This window comes from Scyliorhinus torazame, chromosome 9, assembly GCF_047496885.1.
Source record: "Scyliorhinus torazame isolate Kashiwa2021f chromosome 9, sScyTor2.1, whole genome shotgun sequence".
NCBI lineage: Eukaryota > Metazoa > Chordata > Chondrichthyes > Carcharhiniformes > Scyliorhinidae > Scyliorhinus > Scyliorhinus torazame.
Window position 1 is genome coordinate 180,267,446 of NC_092715.1, and position 21,149 is coordinate 180,288,594.

Here is a 21,149-nt window from a genome sequence, read left to right on the forward strand (position 1 = left end):
ATAAATAGCAATCAGAGATTCTATTGAAATATGCTAACCAATTTATCAATAATACAGTATGATTCTGCTTCTTTATATCAAAGAAGCCCAAGATTTATGTAGATGTTGAGAATCATAGAATCATAGAATTTACAGTGCAGAAGGAGGCCATTCAGCCCATCGAGTCTGCACCGGCTCTTGGAAAGAGCACCCCACCCAAGGTCAACACCTCCACTCTATCCCCATAACCCAGTAACCCCACCCAACACTAAGGGCAATTTTGGACACTAAGGGCAATTTATCATGGTCAATCCACCTAACCTGCACATCTTTGGACTTGGAGAAGCTGATTAGTGATTCTAAAAATAACTTGTACAATCACCTTTTTGTACATGAGGTGATGGAATCAAATTAGTTTGGTTAAAAGTATGTTTTTGTTTTATTTTAAAAATTGCTTTGAATCTTGCCCAATTCTAGATGACAATGAGTGCTGGAGCAAGCCAGGCATCTGTGAAAACGGACGCTGTATAAACATTGTTGGCAGCTACAGATGTGACTGCAGTGAAGGATTCCGAGCAACCCCCTCAGGCACCGAGTGCATTGGTAAGTCCAATTTACATCAATGTTTCAGAGCCCTAATCCTTTTGAGCAGTAGATGCAACTGCATCTCCGATTTTAATTGGAACAGAGTCCTCCAAAACTATCAATCAATTTGGAGTTCCGAGATTTCCTAATCAATATGTATTCACAATGGTTCAAAAAACCAGGAAGGGACAGGAAAAAGTCCCAATTATGCCAGCTAAGTCAAGGAACAAGGACAGGATCATGAACAGATCCTGTTTGGTGAAGTTAAGAGTGAGTAGCAGAGGAAAGCTACAAGTTTGAAGTGAGAAAGCTGCAGGAGGCAGACTCAATGTAACGTAGACCTGTGAGAGGCCAGTGATCCAGGGAGACAGTTGAAGGTCTGTGACTGCTTACTATGGGCCTGTGAAGCAGTGGTGTTCTGTTGGTACAGCTGAATACCTGAGACAGTGTGTGGAAGGCGAAGCTTGAATACACATGGTGATCCAGAGGTAAGGAACATTGGAAGGAGAGATCAAAACCCTGGAGTTAGATCCTTGTGGAACATGTCTAAGAGAAAGCATCATTTGCAAGAAGATTCCAAAGGCACTTCAAGAGTGGCGATCGGAAACTCCGATGACTAAAACCGAGTCCAGTGAGGCCAGTTGGCTCGCAATGTGACAAGCGTATGGAGGAGTTAATAAGAGTCCCATAGCATCTGTTTGGGGAGGCATCTGTCACTTGGTTTCACAGCGTGGTGTGTCTGACCGCAGGTCACCTATTGGTTGACTAGACTGTGTGTTTATCATGAACATTGGAGTGTAAGATAAATCTGGTAATCTGCGTTATCCTTAATTGTCTGTAAAGGTATAGTTGTGGACAAAGGAGTAGTGTATTATAGAATTACATAGAATTTACAGTGCAGAAGGTCATTCTGCCCATCGAGTCTGCACCGGCTCTTGGAAAGAGCATGCTACTTAAGCCCACACCTCCACCCTATCCCAGTAACCCCACCTAACCTTTTCGACACTAAGGGCAATTTATCATGGCCAATCCACCTAACTTGCACATCTTTGGACTGTGGGAAGAAACCGGAGCACCCGGAGTAAACCCATGCAGACACAGGGAGAACGTGCAGACTCCGCACAGACAGTGATCAAGCCAGGAATCGAACCTGGGATCCGAGAGCTGTGAAGCAACTGTGCTAACCGCTGTGCTGCCGTGCTGCCCTAAGTTCATCTTTTCTTGCTTAACAAATGTTTTATTCTTTTGTTGAAAGTTAATCAGGAGGCTCTGTGACTGTTCCCATTTCTCTCCACATTTCTGAACAAAAAATGGGAATTAGGATCAATCAGGCCTTGTTCCACCTTCGGATATGACTTGTCCAGCAGCAACACTAGCTGGAATCATAATAATACCACAAAAGGCTGATTGGAGAGACAGAGGGGAGCTGTAGGATTCAAACCTGCCACAGTGGCAGTAGGGAGGAAGACTGAGGAGCTAATATGTTGGGGTAAGGATCGAGGAGGAGGAGGTGGGGTAAGGGAATTGCAAACTTACTGAGTTATTAGGCAATATGTGATGGATCCAGGTGAGAAAAAGGGAGAGAAATAAGACAGAACAGCACTAAAACTGTTTAAACTTTTACAAAAAGGAAATAGACTTGGGTCTGCAGAAAAAATTGAAATACAAAGGTAAACGGCACAAGATGAAAGCATGTTACATTGTCATGGCAGAGATTAGGTTACACAACTTAATTGGGATAAGGTTGTATTTTTTACAGCTGAAGAGTTTTAATCTTTCAAGAGCTGGCTGCACTGCTCCACAATAGTTCTGTTTGTATTAGTTGTTACAATTTGGAAGGAATTGCATTCCCTTGTCAAGGATCCAACAATGACTGGGTTACTCCTTTTCACCACTCTGGAACGTAAAACCAATCCTGGGAAGGTAAACAGCACAAAGGACACTTTGTAACTGACTGTGTATTAGAGCTCCCTGTCAATAAAGGTAATATGAGTCTGGGAAGTTCACCTCTCCCCTCTCTCCCACACTGAAGTTGATGTTAATTGGAATACACCAGTTTAATTTGCTAGAAAATGAGTGATATCTGATTTCGAATTTTCCTCATTATTCTTGCTCTCTCAGTGAATTCTCCCCCACCCAATATACACACACCTTCCTACATACCAAGAACCATTTCCTCGACTTTATAACAACACTGACAAACTCTCTTCCTCCGCACAGGCTTTATTTTAAACCGTTTTCAAGTTACAACAGCTAGCAGTTCACTGGGAAATACCAGCTGAAGGTCTGTACTGAGTTGTGACTGATATTCATATTCAGTGTGCACAAATGAACACTCAGGTAGGATGTGTAAAGAGGAAACAAGGTCCATAATTCATAGTTGACTAGCAAGAGCTGTGTACCAAACTCAACACAGCCAATATTCCAAGTTTGCTGGACAGTCACAATTTTCTGGTTATTGCGCCTCACTGCACAAATAACCCTCTACATATTCAGTACAAAGATGTTTCCCACTTCAAAAGGCTCTCATTCTCACTTTATACAAGATTTTATGTCACCCATAACTGCTAAGGCTCTACTTTTTGCAAGCAGATTTAGAAGCAAAGAGGTCAACTTTCTGACTGAGTTAAGCAGCTTAGACTGAGCTTTTTCTGATCAGGCAAAACGTGGTTTAAAAAAAGAACAAGGATCAGAATTTGAACAGTCCTTTGGCGACAGACTTTGAGGCAAGAAGGCTATCAAAATGGCATGCGGGCTGCCATGTCTTGCCATCACGCCATTTTGCCAGCAGTAGTAAAGTTGGCAGATTGATGACCCACAGGAGGCCGTTTGAGTCACTTAAGCTGTGAATGAAGGGCTACTTGCCCGCACTGGGAGTACAAGTGTCGCCATGTGTGAAGACAACCCAGCAAAACCTGGTGACTACCCACCGGGTAGTCTGAGGAGGAAGATCCCTCTTTTCTGAGCATTCCATGGCCCATGGAGGAGCCCTGGCGCCCCAATGTCAGCAGCATTTTTAATTGAATGATGACCCTGGTGACAGTCAGTTAAGTGGCTTCCACCAGCACCTCCCCGGGCTTCCGCTGTCGGCTGGGGCGAGGTTGCCTTCGGCCCCAGCAATGGGACCTCTGCTATCTAAGTAAAAGTCCACAGTTCCAAGTCTATCACTAGCCTGTGCCTACTTTCTACCAGGTGCTATCAAGGATTGCTGACAATGAGTGAATGGGAGGGTAGCGAGATGGGACGTGGGCCCAATGCCCCCACCAGCATTTACATACATTTGATAGGGAACCAGAAAACAGCAGATGTCCTGGTGAGGACAACAAGAAAGGGGGCTGAGGTTGGATAGGGAGGAGAGAATAGTAGCCACTCTCTAAACACTATGGCTAGAATTTTTCAGCATCTCCATTCAAATCAGCGGAATGGGACAATCCTGCCCGGTATGAGGGCTGGAAAGTCCTCACCCATGTTGCTGGAAGGCTTTGATAAAGATTAATTCATATGAAATCCTAACCTAGCCCTTTCCTTTATCCAGAGATGCTGCCTGACCTGTTGAGGCTTTCAATCATTTCCTGTTTTGTTTCAGAATTCAAGCATCTGCAATATGTTGTTTTCCATGAATTTTCTTCCTTTATTCAACATGATTTTGTACAGGATAACACCAGATCAACCTCTGTGTGGGAGAAGTGGTGGGTGTTGAGGCATGCCACTATTCTCCACTTCCCACCCAACTTCACCTCCATTTGCATTGCCCTCACTAGAACATCTGTCTTCTGCTTCCACATCGGCTGTATGTAAATATTGGTGGGGGCACAGGGCCTACACCCATCCCACACCCTCTCATTCATCCATTGTCAGCACTCCTTGGTAACACCTGGGATGGTGACAGTAACATCTTCAGAGTGCAGCAATAGCGAGAGAGGATATATCAGGGATCTCCCCTCCCTCCAGTCTTTTACTGCCCACAATGTAAAGTAAACTGTTTAACTGTTTAGATATATTTTGTTTGCCACTTTTGTCTACCCTATCATAAATGTGCAATGCATGTATTATACTTCTGAACTTGGAAACTGTTTATTTATACTTTTTTACATCATAACATCACAAATACTCTGGTAAGATTTGCCTATTCACCAACTCGGTATCACTCAGAAGTCCTTTAAAAATGGCAAGCGAGTCCTGATTCTGAGATTCCCAACTGCAATTCTGGGGGTCTAATCTTTGGGAGTGTCTTGAAAGGGTGCAGGGTGCTTCATGTCAGACAGAATACAGGAAAACAAGAGCAGGAGTAGGTTATTTGGTTCTTTCACCCTGCTCCACAATTCAATATGAGCATAGTTGATCTGGCCATTGTCTCAGTTCCACCTTCCCTGTCTGCCCCACTAACCCTCGACTCCCTTGCCTATCAAAACTCTGTCTAACTCTGCCTTCAATGAATTCAAAGATCCAGCCTCTACTACTATCTGGGGACGAGAATTCCACGTGCTGGATTCTCCAAACCCCAACGCCAAAAACGTGGCCGGGGCGGAGAATCCAGTTCCTTGCATGGAATCGGGACCGGCGCGGGTTCCCCGATTCTCCGGGGCCGCACATCCCCTTACCTGAGGCCATTTTTGGAGGGACGCCCGACATTCTCTGCCCCCGACCGGCCGAAGTTGCGATGGCATGGACCACTCATGGTCCTGCAGGTCAGGATACTAATGTGGTGGCTGCAGATCCAGTCTGTTGGTCCACATGTTTTGGGCATGCCCAGAGCTTAGGGGATTCTGGCAGGGATTTGCAGATGTCATGTCTACAGTACTAAAAACAAGGGGTGGCACCGAGTCCAATGTGGCAATTTTAGGAGTGTCGGAAGATCTGGGAGTCCAGGAGGCGAGAGAGGCAGATGTTTTGGCCTTTGCCTCCTTGGTAACCCAGAGACGGATATTGCTATCGTGGAGGGACTCAAAGCCCCGGAAATCAGGGGTATGGGTTAGCGACATGACTGAGTTTCTCAGGCTTGAGAAAATTAAGTTCGCACTGAGAGGATCAACGTTAGGGTTGGTTCGGAGGTGGCAGCCCTGTATCGACGACTTGGGAGAAAACTAAACTGCACTGAATTACGTTTACATTTGTATTTGTATCGTTTATTGTGATAAAACCATAAATGCCTTAAAATACAGTTTAAAAAAAAAACAATTTGCATTTATATTATGTTTTTCTTGATTTCTGGATGTCCTAAAGAACTTCATGACAATAAATTAAGGGCTTATAATGTGATTATATTGGGCCCATTCTGGACAGACACTTCAATATTGCTCGATTGTTGTGATTTTGCCACTGTCTCCCAAGGCACATCTTGCTGTTGGCAGCAACACCATTGATAAATCCGATGTTGCATGAAGTCAACATTTTTGTTAACACCTACCGTATCATTAAAAAGCAAAAGCAGAGGTGTGGTGCAGTAGTTAGCATTGCTGCCTACAACACTGAGGACCCAGGTTCGATCCCGGCCACGGGTCACTGTTCGTGTGGAGTTTGCACATTCTCCCCGTGTCTGCGTGGATCTCACCCCCACAAGCCAAAGATGCGCAGGCTAGGCAGATTGGCCACAATAAATTGCCCATCAATTGGAAAAAGTAATTGGGCACTCTAATTGTTTTTGGAATGCAAAAGCAGGATACAGAATAGCAATTGGACTGGAGTGGTTGAAAAGCATCTTGAGAGGCTTCACCAGAAGCAGTAAGCAGAATATTGACAAGGAATTTCAGTGGCCAGGTTATCTGAAGCTATAACACACTTCGATGGGAAGTGATGTCTTGTTGTGAAGGACGCAGGAGGAAGTGGAGAGAGAACATTTGTTCAACTTAAAACTTAGATTTTGTGGTGGATTCTTCAATTGTTAACGTCTTAATATGCTGGTTCTGTCTTTTAATCCTATTTTTCCACATACAGACAATCGGCAAGCCTTCTGCTTTGCAGAGGTTCTTCAAACCATGTGTCAAATGTCTTCCAGCAGTCACAACCTGGTCACCAAGTCTGAGTGTTGCTGTGATGGTGGTCGTGGTTGGGGTAACCAGTGTGAGCTCTGCCCACTGCCTGGTACTGCCCAATACAGAAAGATATGTCCACATGGCCCAGGCTACACAACTGATGGACAAGGTGAAATAAGATCTGCTTAATGTTACGCTTCTGATTAAATGTTAAGATCAAAGGGAGTCTTTTTTATTTATAATTAATTTGTGTTAGCTGCAGTAAAGAGCATGAGCATTTTGAAACACGGAAATTATTTTCCACAGTTTGTACATCTACTATTCATGTTTGAATTGAATTAAAATTAATAATTACTAGCCTTAAAATGGTTATGACAATTGGATTTCAATGGCCCTTGTATAAAAGAAAATCCCAAGCTATTCTAATTGTGCACTATTCTGAAACGATGCAGGAAATTGATTGTACATTTACAGTCTATATTTTGTAACTGGGTGTTTTGTTACAGACATTGATGAATGTAAGGTGATGCCTAACCTATGTCAGAATGGTCAATGTATCAACACGCTTGGTTCTTACCGCTGTCTCTGTAAGCTTGGTTACACCACAGACCTTATGGGCACATCGTGTATTGGTAAGGAGCAGTTAAGCTATTATCTGTTTTGTAATAGGCAATTCTTGGATGTGTGTCAATGGCATTTTTTAAATAAATGACTGGGTTCCTGCCGATTACTATTTTGAATATCAACTTCTGTAGTGGAAGTCGGAGGACAAGTCCCCTTCAACAAAAATCAAGACTAGTATTGGCTGAAGCCTGTGAGCAAGTCGTTTGCCATCTTCTCAACAGCAACTTATATTTCTGTAATACTACTTAGCTGCAGAAAGATGGCTGAGTGCTTTATTTAAAAGGCAATGACAAATATGAACATAAAGTCAGGAGGGGAGAAAGAAGGGGCACAAAAGCATGGTTGAAGAAAAAGGATTTTAAGACGTTTTCCATGAATCCACTGCAACCGTTTATCACACAGCCATTTCTAGTCATTTCTGAGAATATAGCTTTTGTAGATCATTTGACTTCCTACAAAAGAGCATGGATTTTTGATTGTCATTACTATAACACCAGTGATAGCTAATTAGTTTAGATGCATCGCCACTGGCATTAAAATTGCACTGAATATCCAAGTAAAGACGATGCAAATCGACTGTTCCAAGCTTGAACTTTTATAGTATTTGCAATTAATTTGAATCTCAAGAATTGACGCAGGTTCCTAATTTTACTATTCTTCCTATCATGACATAATCAGATCTTGATGAATGTGCTCAATCTCCAAAACCTTGCAACTTTATCTGCAAGAACACAGAAGGGAGTTACCACTGCTCATGTCCAAGAGGCTACCTCCTGCAAGAGGATGGAAAGACGTGTAGAGGTCAGTAAAGGAAACTGTAAATGTCCTTAGCGGTTTTCAGTAAGCATTGATTTGTTTTTTGTGTAGTTATTATCTCATTGCTACTTGGTCAAGTGGTTGATCCATCTACACGGGTCCTGTCTCAGCTTAGCCAGGTAAATCTTAGTATGATAAAGGATTTCATAGAATCATAAAATCCCTACAGTGAAGAAAGAGGCCATTTGGCCCATCAAATCTGCGCCGACACTTCGAAAGACCACCCTACGTAGGCCCAATCCCTCGCCCTGTAACCCCACCCTAAGGGGCAATTTAGCCAGTCCACCTAACCTGCACACCTTTGGACTGTGGGAGGAAACCAGAGCAAGCGGAGGAAACCCACGCAGACACTGGGAGAACATGAAAACTCCACACAGACAGTTACCTGAGGTTGGAATCGAATCCGGGTCCCTGACATTGTGACACTGTGCCACCGTGCTGCCCTTATTTCATGTGCTATAATGGAATTGAATAGCCAGAAAGAGGTAAAAAGCAAAAACATTTTTTATCAATTTCATATGTGTGGTAGTATGCACTCCGAGAGATGAATAGAGTGAAGTCGATGAGGCTTTATTAAGCGTGACTGTTTCCCCCGCAGTTCGGTAGTAGACTGCTTGCGGGGGAGGACTCCAGGTACTTTGAAGGCGGAGCTAGAGGTCAATGTCCAACCAGGACCCGGGATCTGTCAGCCAATGACATCATGGCTTCACAGTCCCACATGCCCCCTAATGCATACTACCACATTCACCCCTTGTTAAAAATGAACCCGGCGGGGTGATGCTTCGCATGGTGGTAAGGGTTTACAAGGCTGGTCCTGGGAGGAAAACTTTCACATGGTATAACAGTATGTACCCAACCCCCCCCCCCCACTTCCTGCCACCGCCGCACCCCGCGACCGCCCCCTTCCCAGGAGGATCAGTCCTCCTCCCAGGCCCGACCAGGAATGAAGCCCAAGCTGAAACCGTAAGGCTCCCGGAGAAGACAACACCGAAACAAGCACCACCACCACCACCGGGGCCGAGGGGCGATCGACACGGACGACCAGACCGCCCGACCGACTCGTGGCGTCGATCTAACAGTACAATGTGGACTTTGTGGACTTTTAACGAGAACATTTTGTCTTTTCCTGACGATTACTGTAAATAGTTTGAAACAAAAAAAAAACCTTGTACATACTGTTATACCATGTGAAAGTTTTCCTCCCAGGACCAGCCTTGTAAACCCTTACCACCATGCGAAGCATCACCCCGCCGGGTTCATTTTTAACAAGGGGTGAATGTGGTAGTATGCATTAGGGGTCATGTGGGACTGTGAAGCCATGATGTCATTGGCTGACAGATCCCGGGTCCTGGTTGGACGTTGACCTCTAGCTCCGCCCTGAAGGCGGAGTATAAGTACCTGGAGTCCTCCCCCGCAGGCAGTCGACTACCGAACTGCGGGGGAAACAGTCACGCTTAATAAAGCCTCATCGACTTCACTCTATTCGTCTCTCGGAGTCTTTGTGCACCACAATATGGAGAAATTAATAGCTTGATTTGAAATTATTACGTTTTTAGTAGTGATATCTCCAGGGAAGAGCACTGTGAATGGTAAGTCATGAAGCTGTGATTTTTTTTACTAGGAATCAAATTTTAAGCAGCCCTTTCTGGAGCCTTCAAATTCAACCCCTATTTTGCTGAGTGAAACTAATACACAAGCTCAGTCCGGTAATGTCAACCATCATGAACGTATTGTAGTACACCCTGTTCTTGGATCTTGTTTGCATGAGGTGACGTTTTTGATATGTGTGAATTGATTCCTGGTTGAAAATCATATACCTAAGATTTGCCCAAAGTTCAGACGCCTTTGGAATTTGGCAGTTTGCAGTCAAATAGATCCACTTTAAAGAAAAAAATGTTTAAATTAATAGCTGGAAGTTAATATTAATGATGCATTTAATTGACTAATTATCTATCTCTTTCCTTTCTTCATTTTTTCATTCTCAGATCTTGATGAATGTTCTACCAAACAGCACAACTGTCAGTTCCTGTGTGTCAACACTATTGGAGGATTCACATGCAAGTGCCCACCAGGATTCACACAGCATCATACTGCTTGCATTGGTAGGAATAATCTACACCCATGCAATGGGATTATTTGCATTATTGTACATGGAAATTTTTAATTGTGGGTAAGATATTCCAGCTGGTCATGCCGACGGGAACATCCAGTCCCCCCGATGGCGCACCCCTTCCGCAAGTTTCCCGGCAGTGTGGGGTGGATTCAGTGGGAAATCCCACTGACAAAGTTGGGAGACCAGAAGCTCTGGATAGCGACCAATGTCAGGCTGCCACCCGCCGCCGAGAAACATGCTGCGGGGTGGCCAGAGAATCTCGCTTTGTGTGTCTTATGGTTGGAAGGATAATTGTTATGTTGTGCTGTGAATCTGGCAAAGATTATTGGGCGGGATTCTTCGACCCCCCGCCGGGTCGGAGAATCACCGGGGGGGGCAGCGTGAATCCCGCCCCCGCCGGCTGCCAAATTCTCCGGCGCTGGAGGAGTGGGAATCGCGCCATGCCGGTCGGGAACCGTTGGCAGCGGCCCCCCGGCGATTCTCCGGCCCGCGATGTCCAAGTGGCCGCCTGTTTCCGGCCGCTCCCGTCGGTGTTAAATCACAACAGGGCCTTACCGGCGGGACCTGGCTCCATGGGCGGCCTGCAGAGTCCTCGGGAGGGCGCGAGGAGATCTGGCCCCGGGGGGTGCCCCCACGGTGGCCTGGCCCGCGATCGGGGCCCACTGATCCGCGGGCGGGCCTGTGCCGTGGTGCACTCTTTCCCTCCGCACCGGCCGCTGTCAACCTCCGCCATGGCCGGTGCGGAGAAGAACCCCCCCCTGCGCATGCGCTGGGATGACGGCAGCACACGCTTGCGCTCCCGTGCCTACGCCAACTCACGCTGGCCGGCAGAGGCCCTTCGGCGCCGATTGGCGTGGCGCAAACCCCTCCGCGCCAGCTGGCGTGGCACCAAACACTCCGGCGCCGGCCTAGCCCCTGATGGTGCGGAGGATTCCACAACTTCGGGGCGGCCCAACGCCGGAGTGGTTCACACCACTCCTCGGTGCCAGAGTGGCTCGCCCCGCCGGTTCACGGAGAATCCCACCCATTGTCTTTCAGATGCTGCAATTCCAGCATTTCAGGTTTTTTTCATGTGATGTTAGTTGAATTGTTGTGGCTTTATCCATAGACAAGAAAAAATATTTGCAATGCACCAAAGACAAAAGAAAAAATGGATTAAGAAAAAGACATATCTCCGACCTCCCGTTGTTAACCCTGTGACCTGACACTTCAAACTCCTAATCACGTGGCTAAACCATTCTCAAACTGTGAAGTGCGCTGATTGGAGCACATTTTGAGTAGTTGTCCATTTCTAGTTCCTCAGGCGCAAAGAAAGTAAACAATTGCTCAAGGCAGTGGAAAGAAAAGTCACATGGCCAAACCGAATGATTAGCGATCTGAGTTACATAAAAAGACTGGGGAAAAAATGAACTTTTCAGCTTTGGAAGGGGGCAGCAGGGAAATGATCTTATATAAATATATGTTTTGTAAATGGCATGAAACCTAAATCCCTAAAATTTCTTCAGACCAAATTTTGACAGTAGGTCAAGGAGACACAGGTAAACTGGTAATTGGTACATTCAGGACTAAACCCTTCTCCATACAACCTTAAAAAGAGAAGAAGAGCAACTTATGTCCACACCAAACTCGGGAGATGCCATCTAATTACCTTGAAGAGTTTACAAGCACCTACAGTTGCCTGGTTTTGCTTATATATGCCACTTCCCACAGGTAGTACTTGAGCAAAGACGTTGAATGGGAAGTTCAGATTAATGACACAATTGTGGTTAGGACTCCAGTCTGTCCATGAGCAATGCCATAAAGACATCAGCTGGAGTAAGTAAGAAATTAATTGTGTTTCTGGTAGTGACATGTAAAGTAGGGATTAGGGATACATTTTCAAATTCATGAATTGTGAGTCCTGATTTACTGCAAGGATCAGTATTAGGACCTCAGTTATTTATCATCAGTATTCATGGCATATACAAAGAGATCAAGAGTAGTGCATCCAAGTTTGATATAAAATTAAGTGGGAATGTAAACTGTGAGGAGGACACAAAGGTGCTGCAGAGAGATATAGGCAAGTTAGATGAGTGGGCAACAAGGTGGCGATGCACGATCAATGACCACTAAAGCGAGGTTGTAGTCCAACTGAAGGCTTTAATAAGCTAGATGTTTCCCCCAGCAGCTCAGGTACAGAAAGAAGGCTGCTGGGGCGGCACGGGCTCTTATACCCCGCCTTGCAGGGCGGAGCTACCATACACCTTGACCAATAGGAAACATACAATATCTACCAACGGTGTTCCAGCATTACCAGGTACTGTAATACCTCTACACAGACTACCACATTCACCCCGTTAAAAAAGACTCCGGCGGGGGTGGTGGCTTGATATTACAACATGGTAATGTGATAGAAATTATAGTTATGGAGGTACCGTAATACCTCCGTACAGCGTTTTTGTCTTATTGTCGTAACTATTTACAGATTCACAATTAACTAAATACACTTTAAAATTAAGCAATCAGTCGATCGGAGGCCCTGGTCGTCCTCTGTGATCGTCGAAGCTCGGTGGTGACGCCGGTGGAGGCTCGGGCGTCTGTGACTCCGGGAGCGTGGCTTCGATCTCCATGGCAGCTTCGACACCCCTAGACAGCGCTGGTGGGGAAAACGGTTGACCTGGGAAGGGAGCGTCTGCGGGGTGCGTCGATGGGTGGGGGGGCCTAGACGGGGCCGGTGGAAGGACCGATCCTCCTGGGAAGGGGGCGGCTGTAAGGTGCACCAGTGGGAGGGGGGGTGGGACTGGTGGCTGGGGTGTGCGTGGGGATCCGGCAGGCGCCAGGTCTCGTAGGGAGACTGTATCTTGTCGGCCGTCGGGGTACGCCACGTAGGCGTACTGGGGGTTAACATGGAGAAGGTGGACCCTCTCGACCAACGGGTCCGACTTGTGTGCCTGCATGTGTTTTCGGAGCAGGATAGGTGCGGGAGCTGCCAGCCAGGTCGGGAGCGAGGTCCTAGAGGAGGACTTCCTGGGGAAGACAAGGAGATGTTCGTGGGGTGTTTGGTTGGTCGTGGTACAAAGCAGTGACCGGATGGAGTGGAGGGCATCCGGGAGGACTTCCTGCCAGCGGGAGACTGGGAGATTCCTGGACCGTAGGGCCACTAGGACGGTCTTCCAGACCGTTCCGATCTCCCTCTCTACCTGGCCGTTACCCCGGGGGTTGTAACTGGTCGTCCTGCTCAAGGCGATGCCCTTGCTGAGCAGGAATTGACGCAGTTCGTTGCTCATAAAGGAGGACCCCCTATCACTATGTATGTAAGCGGGGAACCCGAACAGCGTAAATATGCTATGGAGGGCCTTGATGACGGTGGTTGCGGTCATGTCGGAGCAGGGGATGGCGAATGGGAACCGGGACTACTCATCAATCACGTTCAGGTGGAGGGGAGGGGGCCTTTGAAGTCCATACTGAGGCGTTCAAAGGGACGGGAAGCCTTTATCAGGTGCGCTTTCTCTGGCCTGAAGAAGTGCGGTTTGCACTCCGCGCAGATTTGGCAATTCCTGGTGGCTGTCCTGACGTTCTTGATGGAGTAGGGCAGGTTGCGGATCTTGATAAAATGGAAGAAGCGAGTGACCCCCGGGTGGTAGAGGTACTCGTGGAGGGCTCGGAGGCGGTCCACTTGTGCGTTGGCACTTCACGAGGCTCGTTTAGCTTCCCGGGACAATACAAGATCTCGTAGTGATGGTGGAGAGTTTGATCCTCCACCGGAAGATCTTATCGTTTTTTATCTTGCCCCGCTGTGCATTATCGAACATGAAAGCAACCAACCGTTGGTCAGTGAGGAGAGTGAATCTCCTGCCGGCCAGGTAATGCCTCCAATGTCTCACAGCTTCTACTATGGCCTGGGCCTTCTTTTCGACTGAGGAGTGGCGGATTTCGGAAGCATGGAAGGTACGTGAGAAGAAGACCACGGGTCTGCCCGCTTGGTTGAGAGTGGCCGCCAGAGCTACGTCAGACGCGTCGTTCTTGACCTGGAAGGGGAGGGACTCGTCAGTGGCGTGCATCGTGGCCTTTGCAATGTCTGCTTTGATGCGGCTGAAGGCCTGGCGAGCCTCTATCGACAGGGGAATAATTTTGGATTGGATCAGGGGACCGGCCTTGTCCGCATAGTTGGGGACCCACTGGGCATAGTAAGAGAAAAACCCTAGGCAGCGCTTCAGAGCCTTGGAGCAGTGAGGGAGGGGGAACTCCATAAAGGGGCGCATGCGTTCAGGGTCAGGGCCTATAACTCAATTTCGCACTACGTAGCCGAGGATGGCTAAACACGCATTTATCCTTATACGTAAGGTTAAGGATCTTTGCAGGCTGGAGGAATTTTCGGAGGTTGGTGTCGTGGTCCAGCTGATCGTGGCCGCAGATGGTGACATTATCGAGATACGGGAATGTTGCCCGTAAACCATACCAGTCAACCATTCGGTCCATCTCGCGCTGGAAGACCGAGACCCCGTTAGTGACACCGAAGGGAACCCTTAAGAAGTGGTAGAGCCGCCCATCTGCCTCGAAGGCGTGTACTTGCAGTCACTAGTGCGGATGGGGAGCTGGTGGTAGGCAGACTTAAGATCCACCGTGGAGAAGACCTTGTAATGCGTGATCCTGTTTACCAGGTCGGATATGCGGGGGAGAGGGTGCGCGTCCAGCTGCGAACATAGAACATTACAGCGCAGTACAGGCCCTTCGGCCCTCAATGTTGCGCCGACCTGTGAAACCACTCTAAAGCCCATCAACACTATTCCCTTATCGTCCGTATGTCTATCCAATGACCATTTGAATGCCCTTCGTGTTGGCGAGTCCACTACTGTTGCAGGCAGGGCATTCCACGCCCTTACTACTCTCTGAGTAAAGAATCTACCTCTGACATCTGTCTTTTATCTATCGCCCCTTAACTTAAAGCTATGTCCCCTCGTGCAAGACATCACCATCCGAGGAAGAAGGCTTTCACTGTCCACCCTATCCAATCCTCTGATCATCTTGTATGCCTCAATTAAGTCACCTCTTAACCTTCTCTCTAACGAAAACAGCCTCAAGTCCCTCAACCTGTTGACGGTCTGACTGTAGTCGATGACCATCCTATGCTTCTCCCCGGTCTTTACCACCACTACTTGAGTTCTCCAGGGACTGTTGATAGCTTCAATGACTCCTTCCCTCAGTAGCCTTTGGACCTCTGACCTAATAAAGATCCGGTCCTGGGCACGGTACCGTCTGCTCCTGCTGGCAACGTGTTTGCAATCCTGGGTGAGGTTCGCAAACAGGGAAGGCGGGTCGACCTTGAGGGTCGCGAGGCTGCAGACAGTGAGAGGGGGTATAGGGCCGCCGAATTTGAAAGTTAGACTTTGGAGATTACACTGGAAGTCTAACCCTAGGAGTGTGGCTGCGCAGAGATGGGGAAGAACGTAGAGCCGGTAATTTTTAAACTCCCTTTGCTACACAAAACCCCTTTATCTCTACTGAGTGGGAACCGGAGGACAGGGAGATTTTTTGATTAACGGGGTGGACGGGGAGAGAACAGCGCCTTACCATGTCGGGGTGTATGAAGCTCTCCGTGCTCCCAGAGTCGATTAAGCAGGATGTCTCGTGCCCGTTGATTAGTACTGTTGTTGTAGCAGTTGAGAGTGTTTGAGCCCCCCAGTGTGGAGGCCTGGATAAATGATATGGCAGGGTTTATCAAGTTGGAGAGGATAAAGTTCGCCTTGAGAGGGTCTGTGCAGGGGTTCTACAGGCGGTGGCAACCGTTCCTAGATCATCTCGCGGAGCGTTAGATGAAGGTCGGACAGCAGCAGCAGCAACAGCAACCCAGAGGGGGAGGGGGGGACAACGTTCGTGTGGGGGAGAGGGGGAGGGAGGGGGGGTTCCTGTGGGGGACATGTGAGCAAGAAAGCACATGAATGATCCGGAAACTGACATGTACGGGAAGAATCCAATGTACAAAGTTCTGTATTTTATTGACTTGCCATGTTCATGTCTTGCCACTAGAGTTCGTTTTCTTTTCTTTGTTACGGGGGTGGGGGGGGGTTTGTTTGTAAGGTGGAAAATATTGTTATTGAAAAATTCTTAATAAAAATATATTTTTTTAAAAAGAGAGTGTTCGAGGCCGGGACTGGTCCAGGGTCACCGCGGCTAATCGCGGCAGCAGTTGAGTGTTCTCTTCGGGCGATGTGTGGTCAGCTGAGCTGGGGTCCTGGGAGTCCATCCAAGGTGGCGGCACCCATGGGTCGCACATGGCTGGGGGTGCACAAAATGGCGGTGCCCATCCATCGCACAAGGCGTCCGCAGGACAAGGTGGCGGCGCCCGGGGGCCGCACGTGGCCCTGGAGGAGCAAGATGGCGGCGCCCGCTGGCCGCACAGGGACCGTGGAGAGGGTTGTGGTGACGGTCCGCATTCGCCACCGGGGACCGCCGCGACCGATGGGCCTGGCATACCACCACGAAGTGGCCCTTTTTACCACATCCCTTGCAGGTGGATGCGCGGGACGGATAGCGCTGCCGGGGGTACTTGGCCTGCCTGCAAAAGTAGCAGCGGGGCCCCCCGGGGTTGCCAAGCTGCTTTGCAGCACAAGCTTGTGGGGGGATGGGAGATATCTCGGGGCCGGCTGCGGAGGGTTTCCACGCTGCCCAGGGGGCTGTGGCGCGGTCGGGGACGTACACAGGCGTTTCGGGAGGCCACATCCAGGGAGCCTGCAACAGCTCGTGCCTCCTTGAGGCCGAGGGTGTCTTTCTCCAGCAGTCACTGGCGGATTTGGTAGGACACTATACCCGGATCAAAGGTTCTGTGTGGTCGCTCGCCGAAACTTGCGGGCAGTTGCTGTTTCTCCCCAACACCAGGAGCGCACGGTAGCATTCTTCCAGTGATTCCCCAGGTATTTGTCGCCTCGTTGCTAGCAGATGTCGGGTGTAGACCTGGTTTACCGGGCGAATATAATGTCCTTTTAGCAGCTCCATTGCTGCATCAAAGTCATCCGTGTCCTCGATGAGGGTGTAGATTTCCGGGCTCACCCTCGAGTGCAGGACTTGCAATTTCTGTTCTGCTGTGGGTGTGTTTTCGGCCGTTCCGAGATATCTGTTAAAACACACCAGCCAGTGCTTGAAGGTTGCCGCTGAGTTTGCCGCGTGGGGGCTGAGTTGCAGACTTGATTCGGAGCTCCATCCTTTTATTTATTTTTTTAAAAATATTTTTATTCTCCTTTTTCACATTTTCTCCCACATTTACACCCATCAACAATAAACAATAATCAGCAAGATATGTCAATCCCCATAATAACAATGATCCCGTCCGCCCACCAACCCCCAAACATCAGCCCGCATTTTTACATAAACAAAAGACAAAAAGGAATCAGGGATTACCCGTAGTCACCCTTAATCTATACAGCCCCCCTCCCCCCACCCATCCCCCCAACTAATGTTCGATGCTATCCAGTTCTTGAAAGTGCATAATAAATAGTGCCCATGACTTGTAGAACCCCTCTGAGCTTCCCCTCAGTTCGAACTTAACCTTCTCAAGGGTCAGGTATTCCAACAGGTCCCCCCGCCACGCCAGGGCACTGGGTGGAGAGGCTGCTCTCCATCCCAGCAGGATCCGCCTTCGGGCGATCAACGAGGCGAAGGCTATGATATCTGCCTCTGGTCCCGTTTCCAACCCTGGCTGGTCCGATGCCCCGAATATGGCCTCCAGGGGACCCGGGTCCAGTTTCACGTGCACCACCTTGGAAATTACCCTAAACACCTCCTTCCAGTACTCCTCTAGCTTTGGCCAGGACCAAAACATATGAACGTGATTCGCGGGCCCCCCCCCCAACGCTCACACACATCCTCTACTCCTTCAAAAAATCAGCTCATCCTCGCCCTCGTGAGGTGCGCTCTATATACCACCTTCAGCTGTATCAGCCCCAACCTCGCACATGAGGTGGAGGCATTCACTCTCCGGATCACCTCACACCAGACACCCTCCTCTATAACCTCTCCCAGCTCTTCTTCCCACTTTGCTTTGATCCCTTCCAGTGGTGCCTTATCTTCTTCCAGAATAGCTCCGTACACCGCTGACACTGCCCCATTCTCCAGTCCCCTTGTCGTCAACACCTCCAGCAATGTGGAGGCCGGTTCCTCTGGGAAGTTCTGTATGTCCTTCCTGGCAAAATCCCAAACCTGCATGTACCTAAACACTTCTCCCTGCTCTAGCCCATGCTTCGCTTCCAGCTCCCCCAATCCTGCAAACCGACCCCGAAGAAACAAATCTTTTAGCGTCTTAATCCCCTTCTCTTCCCATTTCCGAAAAAAACTTCCATCCCACCTCCCTGGCTCAAATCTGTGGTTCCCCTGAATCGGCATTTCCCTTGACCCTAAACCCAACACGAAGTGTTGGCGAAACTGCCTCCAGATTTTCAATGAAGCGATTATTACCGTATTCCCTGAATATTTCCCCGGAGCTATCGGGAGCGGCACTGTTGCAAGTGCCTTCAGCCCCGACCCCCTGCACAAACTCTCCTCCATTCTGACCCACTGAGAATCAACCCCTCTGACCCAGCTCCGCACTTTCTCCACATTCGCCGCCCAGTAGTAGTACAACAGGTTTGGGAGACCCAAACCCCCTGCCTGCCTTCCCCTCTGTAGCAGCACCTTTCTCACTCTGGCCATATGAATGAGGTAATCCTTCCCTCAATCTCCCTGAAAAAAGACTTCGGCAGGAAAATCGGTAGGCATTGAGAAATAAACAGGAATCGCGGCAACACATTCATTTTAACCGTCTGTACCCAACCCGCCAGTGACAGATGAAGGCCATCCCACCTTGCCAGATAGGCTATCACTCTCCCCACCAAACTAGTGATGTTGTACCTGCGAAACCTCCCCCACTCCCGGGCAACCTGCACCCCCAGATACCTAAAATGAGTCCCTGTTCTACGGAATGGCTCCCCCACCCCCACCCCTGCCACCACCCCCGGCCGAGACACCACAAAGTACTCACTCTTGTCCAGGTTCAACTTGTACCCCGAGAAAGATCCAAATACCCTCAGTAGCTCCAATATTCCTCCTATCGACGCACTCAGCTCCGACACATACAGCAGCAAGTCGTCGGCATATAAGGACACCCGATGCTCTATCCCCACCCCGCACTATTCCTTTCCATGCTCCCGAACTTCTCAATGCGATGGCCAACGGCTCAATCAGCAGGGGGGACATAGGACAACCCTGTCTCATCCCACGGTGGAGAGAAAAGTATCTCAAACTGATATTATTTGTGCGGACACTCGCCTTCGGTTCCTTATATAATAGCTTTACCCAGTTCACAAACCTTGGTCCAATCCCAAACCGCTCCAGCACTGCCATCAGGTACCCCCCATTCTACCCGATCAAACGCCTTCTCGGCATCCAATGCCACAACTACCTCTGTTTCCTTTCATTCCGCCGGTGCCATAACAAATTTCAAAACCCTCCTAATGTTCGAAAACAGCTGCCTCCCTTTCACGAACCCCGTCTGATCCTCCCCTATCACCTTCGGAAGGCACTCCTCCAGCCTACCCGCCAGTACCTTCGCCAACACTTTTACTTCCACATTCAGAAGTGATATGGGCCGATAAGACCCACACTCCGTCGGATCCTTATCTTTTTTTAGTAACAGGGAAATCGATGCCTGCCCCAAGGTTTGCGGCAACACCCCCTTCCCTATCGCCTCCTCAAACATCCCCACCATCAGGATTGCCAACCTTTCCTTAAATTTTTTATAATATTCCACCGGAAACCCATCCGGCCCTGCCACCTTCCCCTACTGCATCCTCCCAATCGTATCCTTTATATCCTGCTCCACTATTGCTCCTTCTAATGTAGCCCTGACCCCCTCCCCTAGCCTTGGGTACTCCAGCCCATCTAGAAATTCCTGCACCTCACGGTCTCCCCCGAGTGGCTCTGACTTGTACAACCTCTCATAAAACTCCTCAAAAACCTTGTTAATCAGCACTGGGGCCACCACCAACTTCCCTGCCCTATCCTTCACCTGAAGAATTTCCCTTGCCGCTGCCTCCCTCTGGAACTGACCTGCTAACATACGCATGTTATCTCCATGTTCATAAACTGCACCTCTTGCTCGACTCAGTTGGCGCACCGCCTTCCTGGTGGACAGTCGGTCGAAGCTCGCCTGTAGTTCCTTCCTCTTTTCCAGCTTCACCGGGTCCCCATCCTCTGCATACCTCCTATCTACCTCCAACATCTCATCTATTACCCTCTGCCGCTCCAACCTCTCCTCTTTATCCACCCTGGCCTTAAACGAAATTACCTCACCTCTCACCACCGCCTTTAGAGCCTCCCAGACGACTGCCTTCGACACCTCACCCGTACAATTGAAACCTCCATATTCCTGAATTACCTTTTCAATTTTCTCACAGAACACTTGGTTCCCCAAAAGCCCCACATCCAGTTGCCACCCCGGTCTCTGCGCTGCCCCCTTCTCCAGCACCATATCCACCCAATGTGGAGCGTGATCTGACACTGCAATTGCAGAGTATTCCGACCCCTTGACTCCAGCCAGCAAAGCCTTCCCCACCACAAAAAAGTTGATCCGCGAGTATACCTTATGAACCGCTGAGAAAAACGAATACTCCCGTTCCCTTGGGTGCAGGAACCTCCAAGGGTCCACCCCTCCCATTTCCACCATTAGCCCAGCCAGAGCCTTCGCCCCCCCCCCCCTGATGGGACCAGCGAGCGCGGCCGTGATCTGTCCAACCTTGGCTCCTGCACCAAGTTCCAGTCCCCCCCCCACAATCAGCTCATGCGTGTCCAAGTCGGGAATAGCCCCAAACACCTTTCTCGCGAATCCCACATCGTCCCAATTGGGACCGTATACACTTAACGGCGCCACTAATCTCCCCTCCAGTGCCCCTGCCACAATCACATATCTACCCCCCTGATCTGCCACCACCTTCTCCATCTGGAAGGGTACCCTTTTGCTGACCAGCACCACTACCCCTCGAGCCCTTCCATCAAATCCGGAGTGAAACACTTGGCTAACCCAGCCCTTTTTAAGTCTCACCTGATCCTTCACC

General features: G+C 48.9%; 1 protein-coding gene across 1 annotated transcript in view; it reads left to right on the forward strand.

Annotated features, from left to right (window-relative positions):
• Window positions 1–21,149, forward strand: part of LOC140429611 (fibrillin-2-like) — a 496,823-nt gene that overhangs the window by 444,611 nt on the left and 31,063 nt on the right. Inside the window, exons 56-60 of the mRNA XM_072516854.1 lie at window positions 457–582; window positions 6,499–6,705; window positions 7,043–7,168; window positions 7,839–7,961; window positions 9,962–10,078. Coding sequence (XP_072372955.1) covers window positions 457–582; window positions 6,499–6,705; window positions 7,043–7,168; window positions 7,839–7,961; window positions 9,962–10,078 — 699 coding nt within the window. The remainder of the gene's footprint in view (window positions 1–456; window positions 583–6,498; window positions 6,706–7,042; window positions 7,169–7,838; window positions 7,962–9,961; window positions 10,079–21,149) is intronic.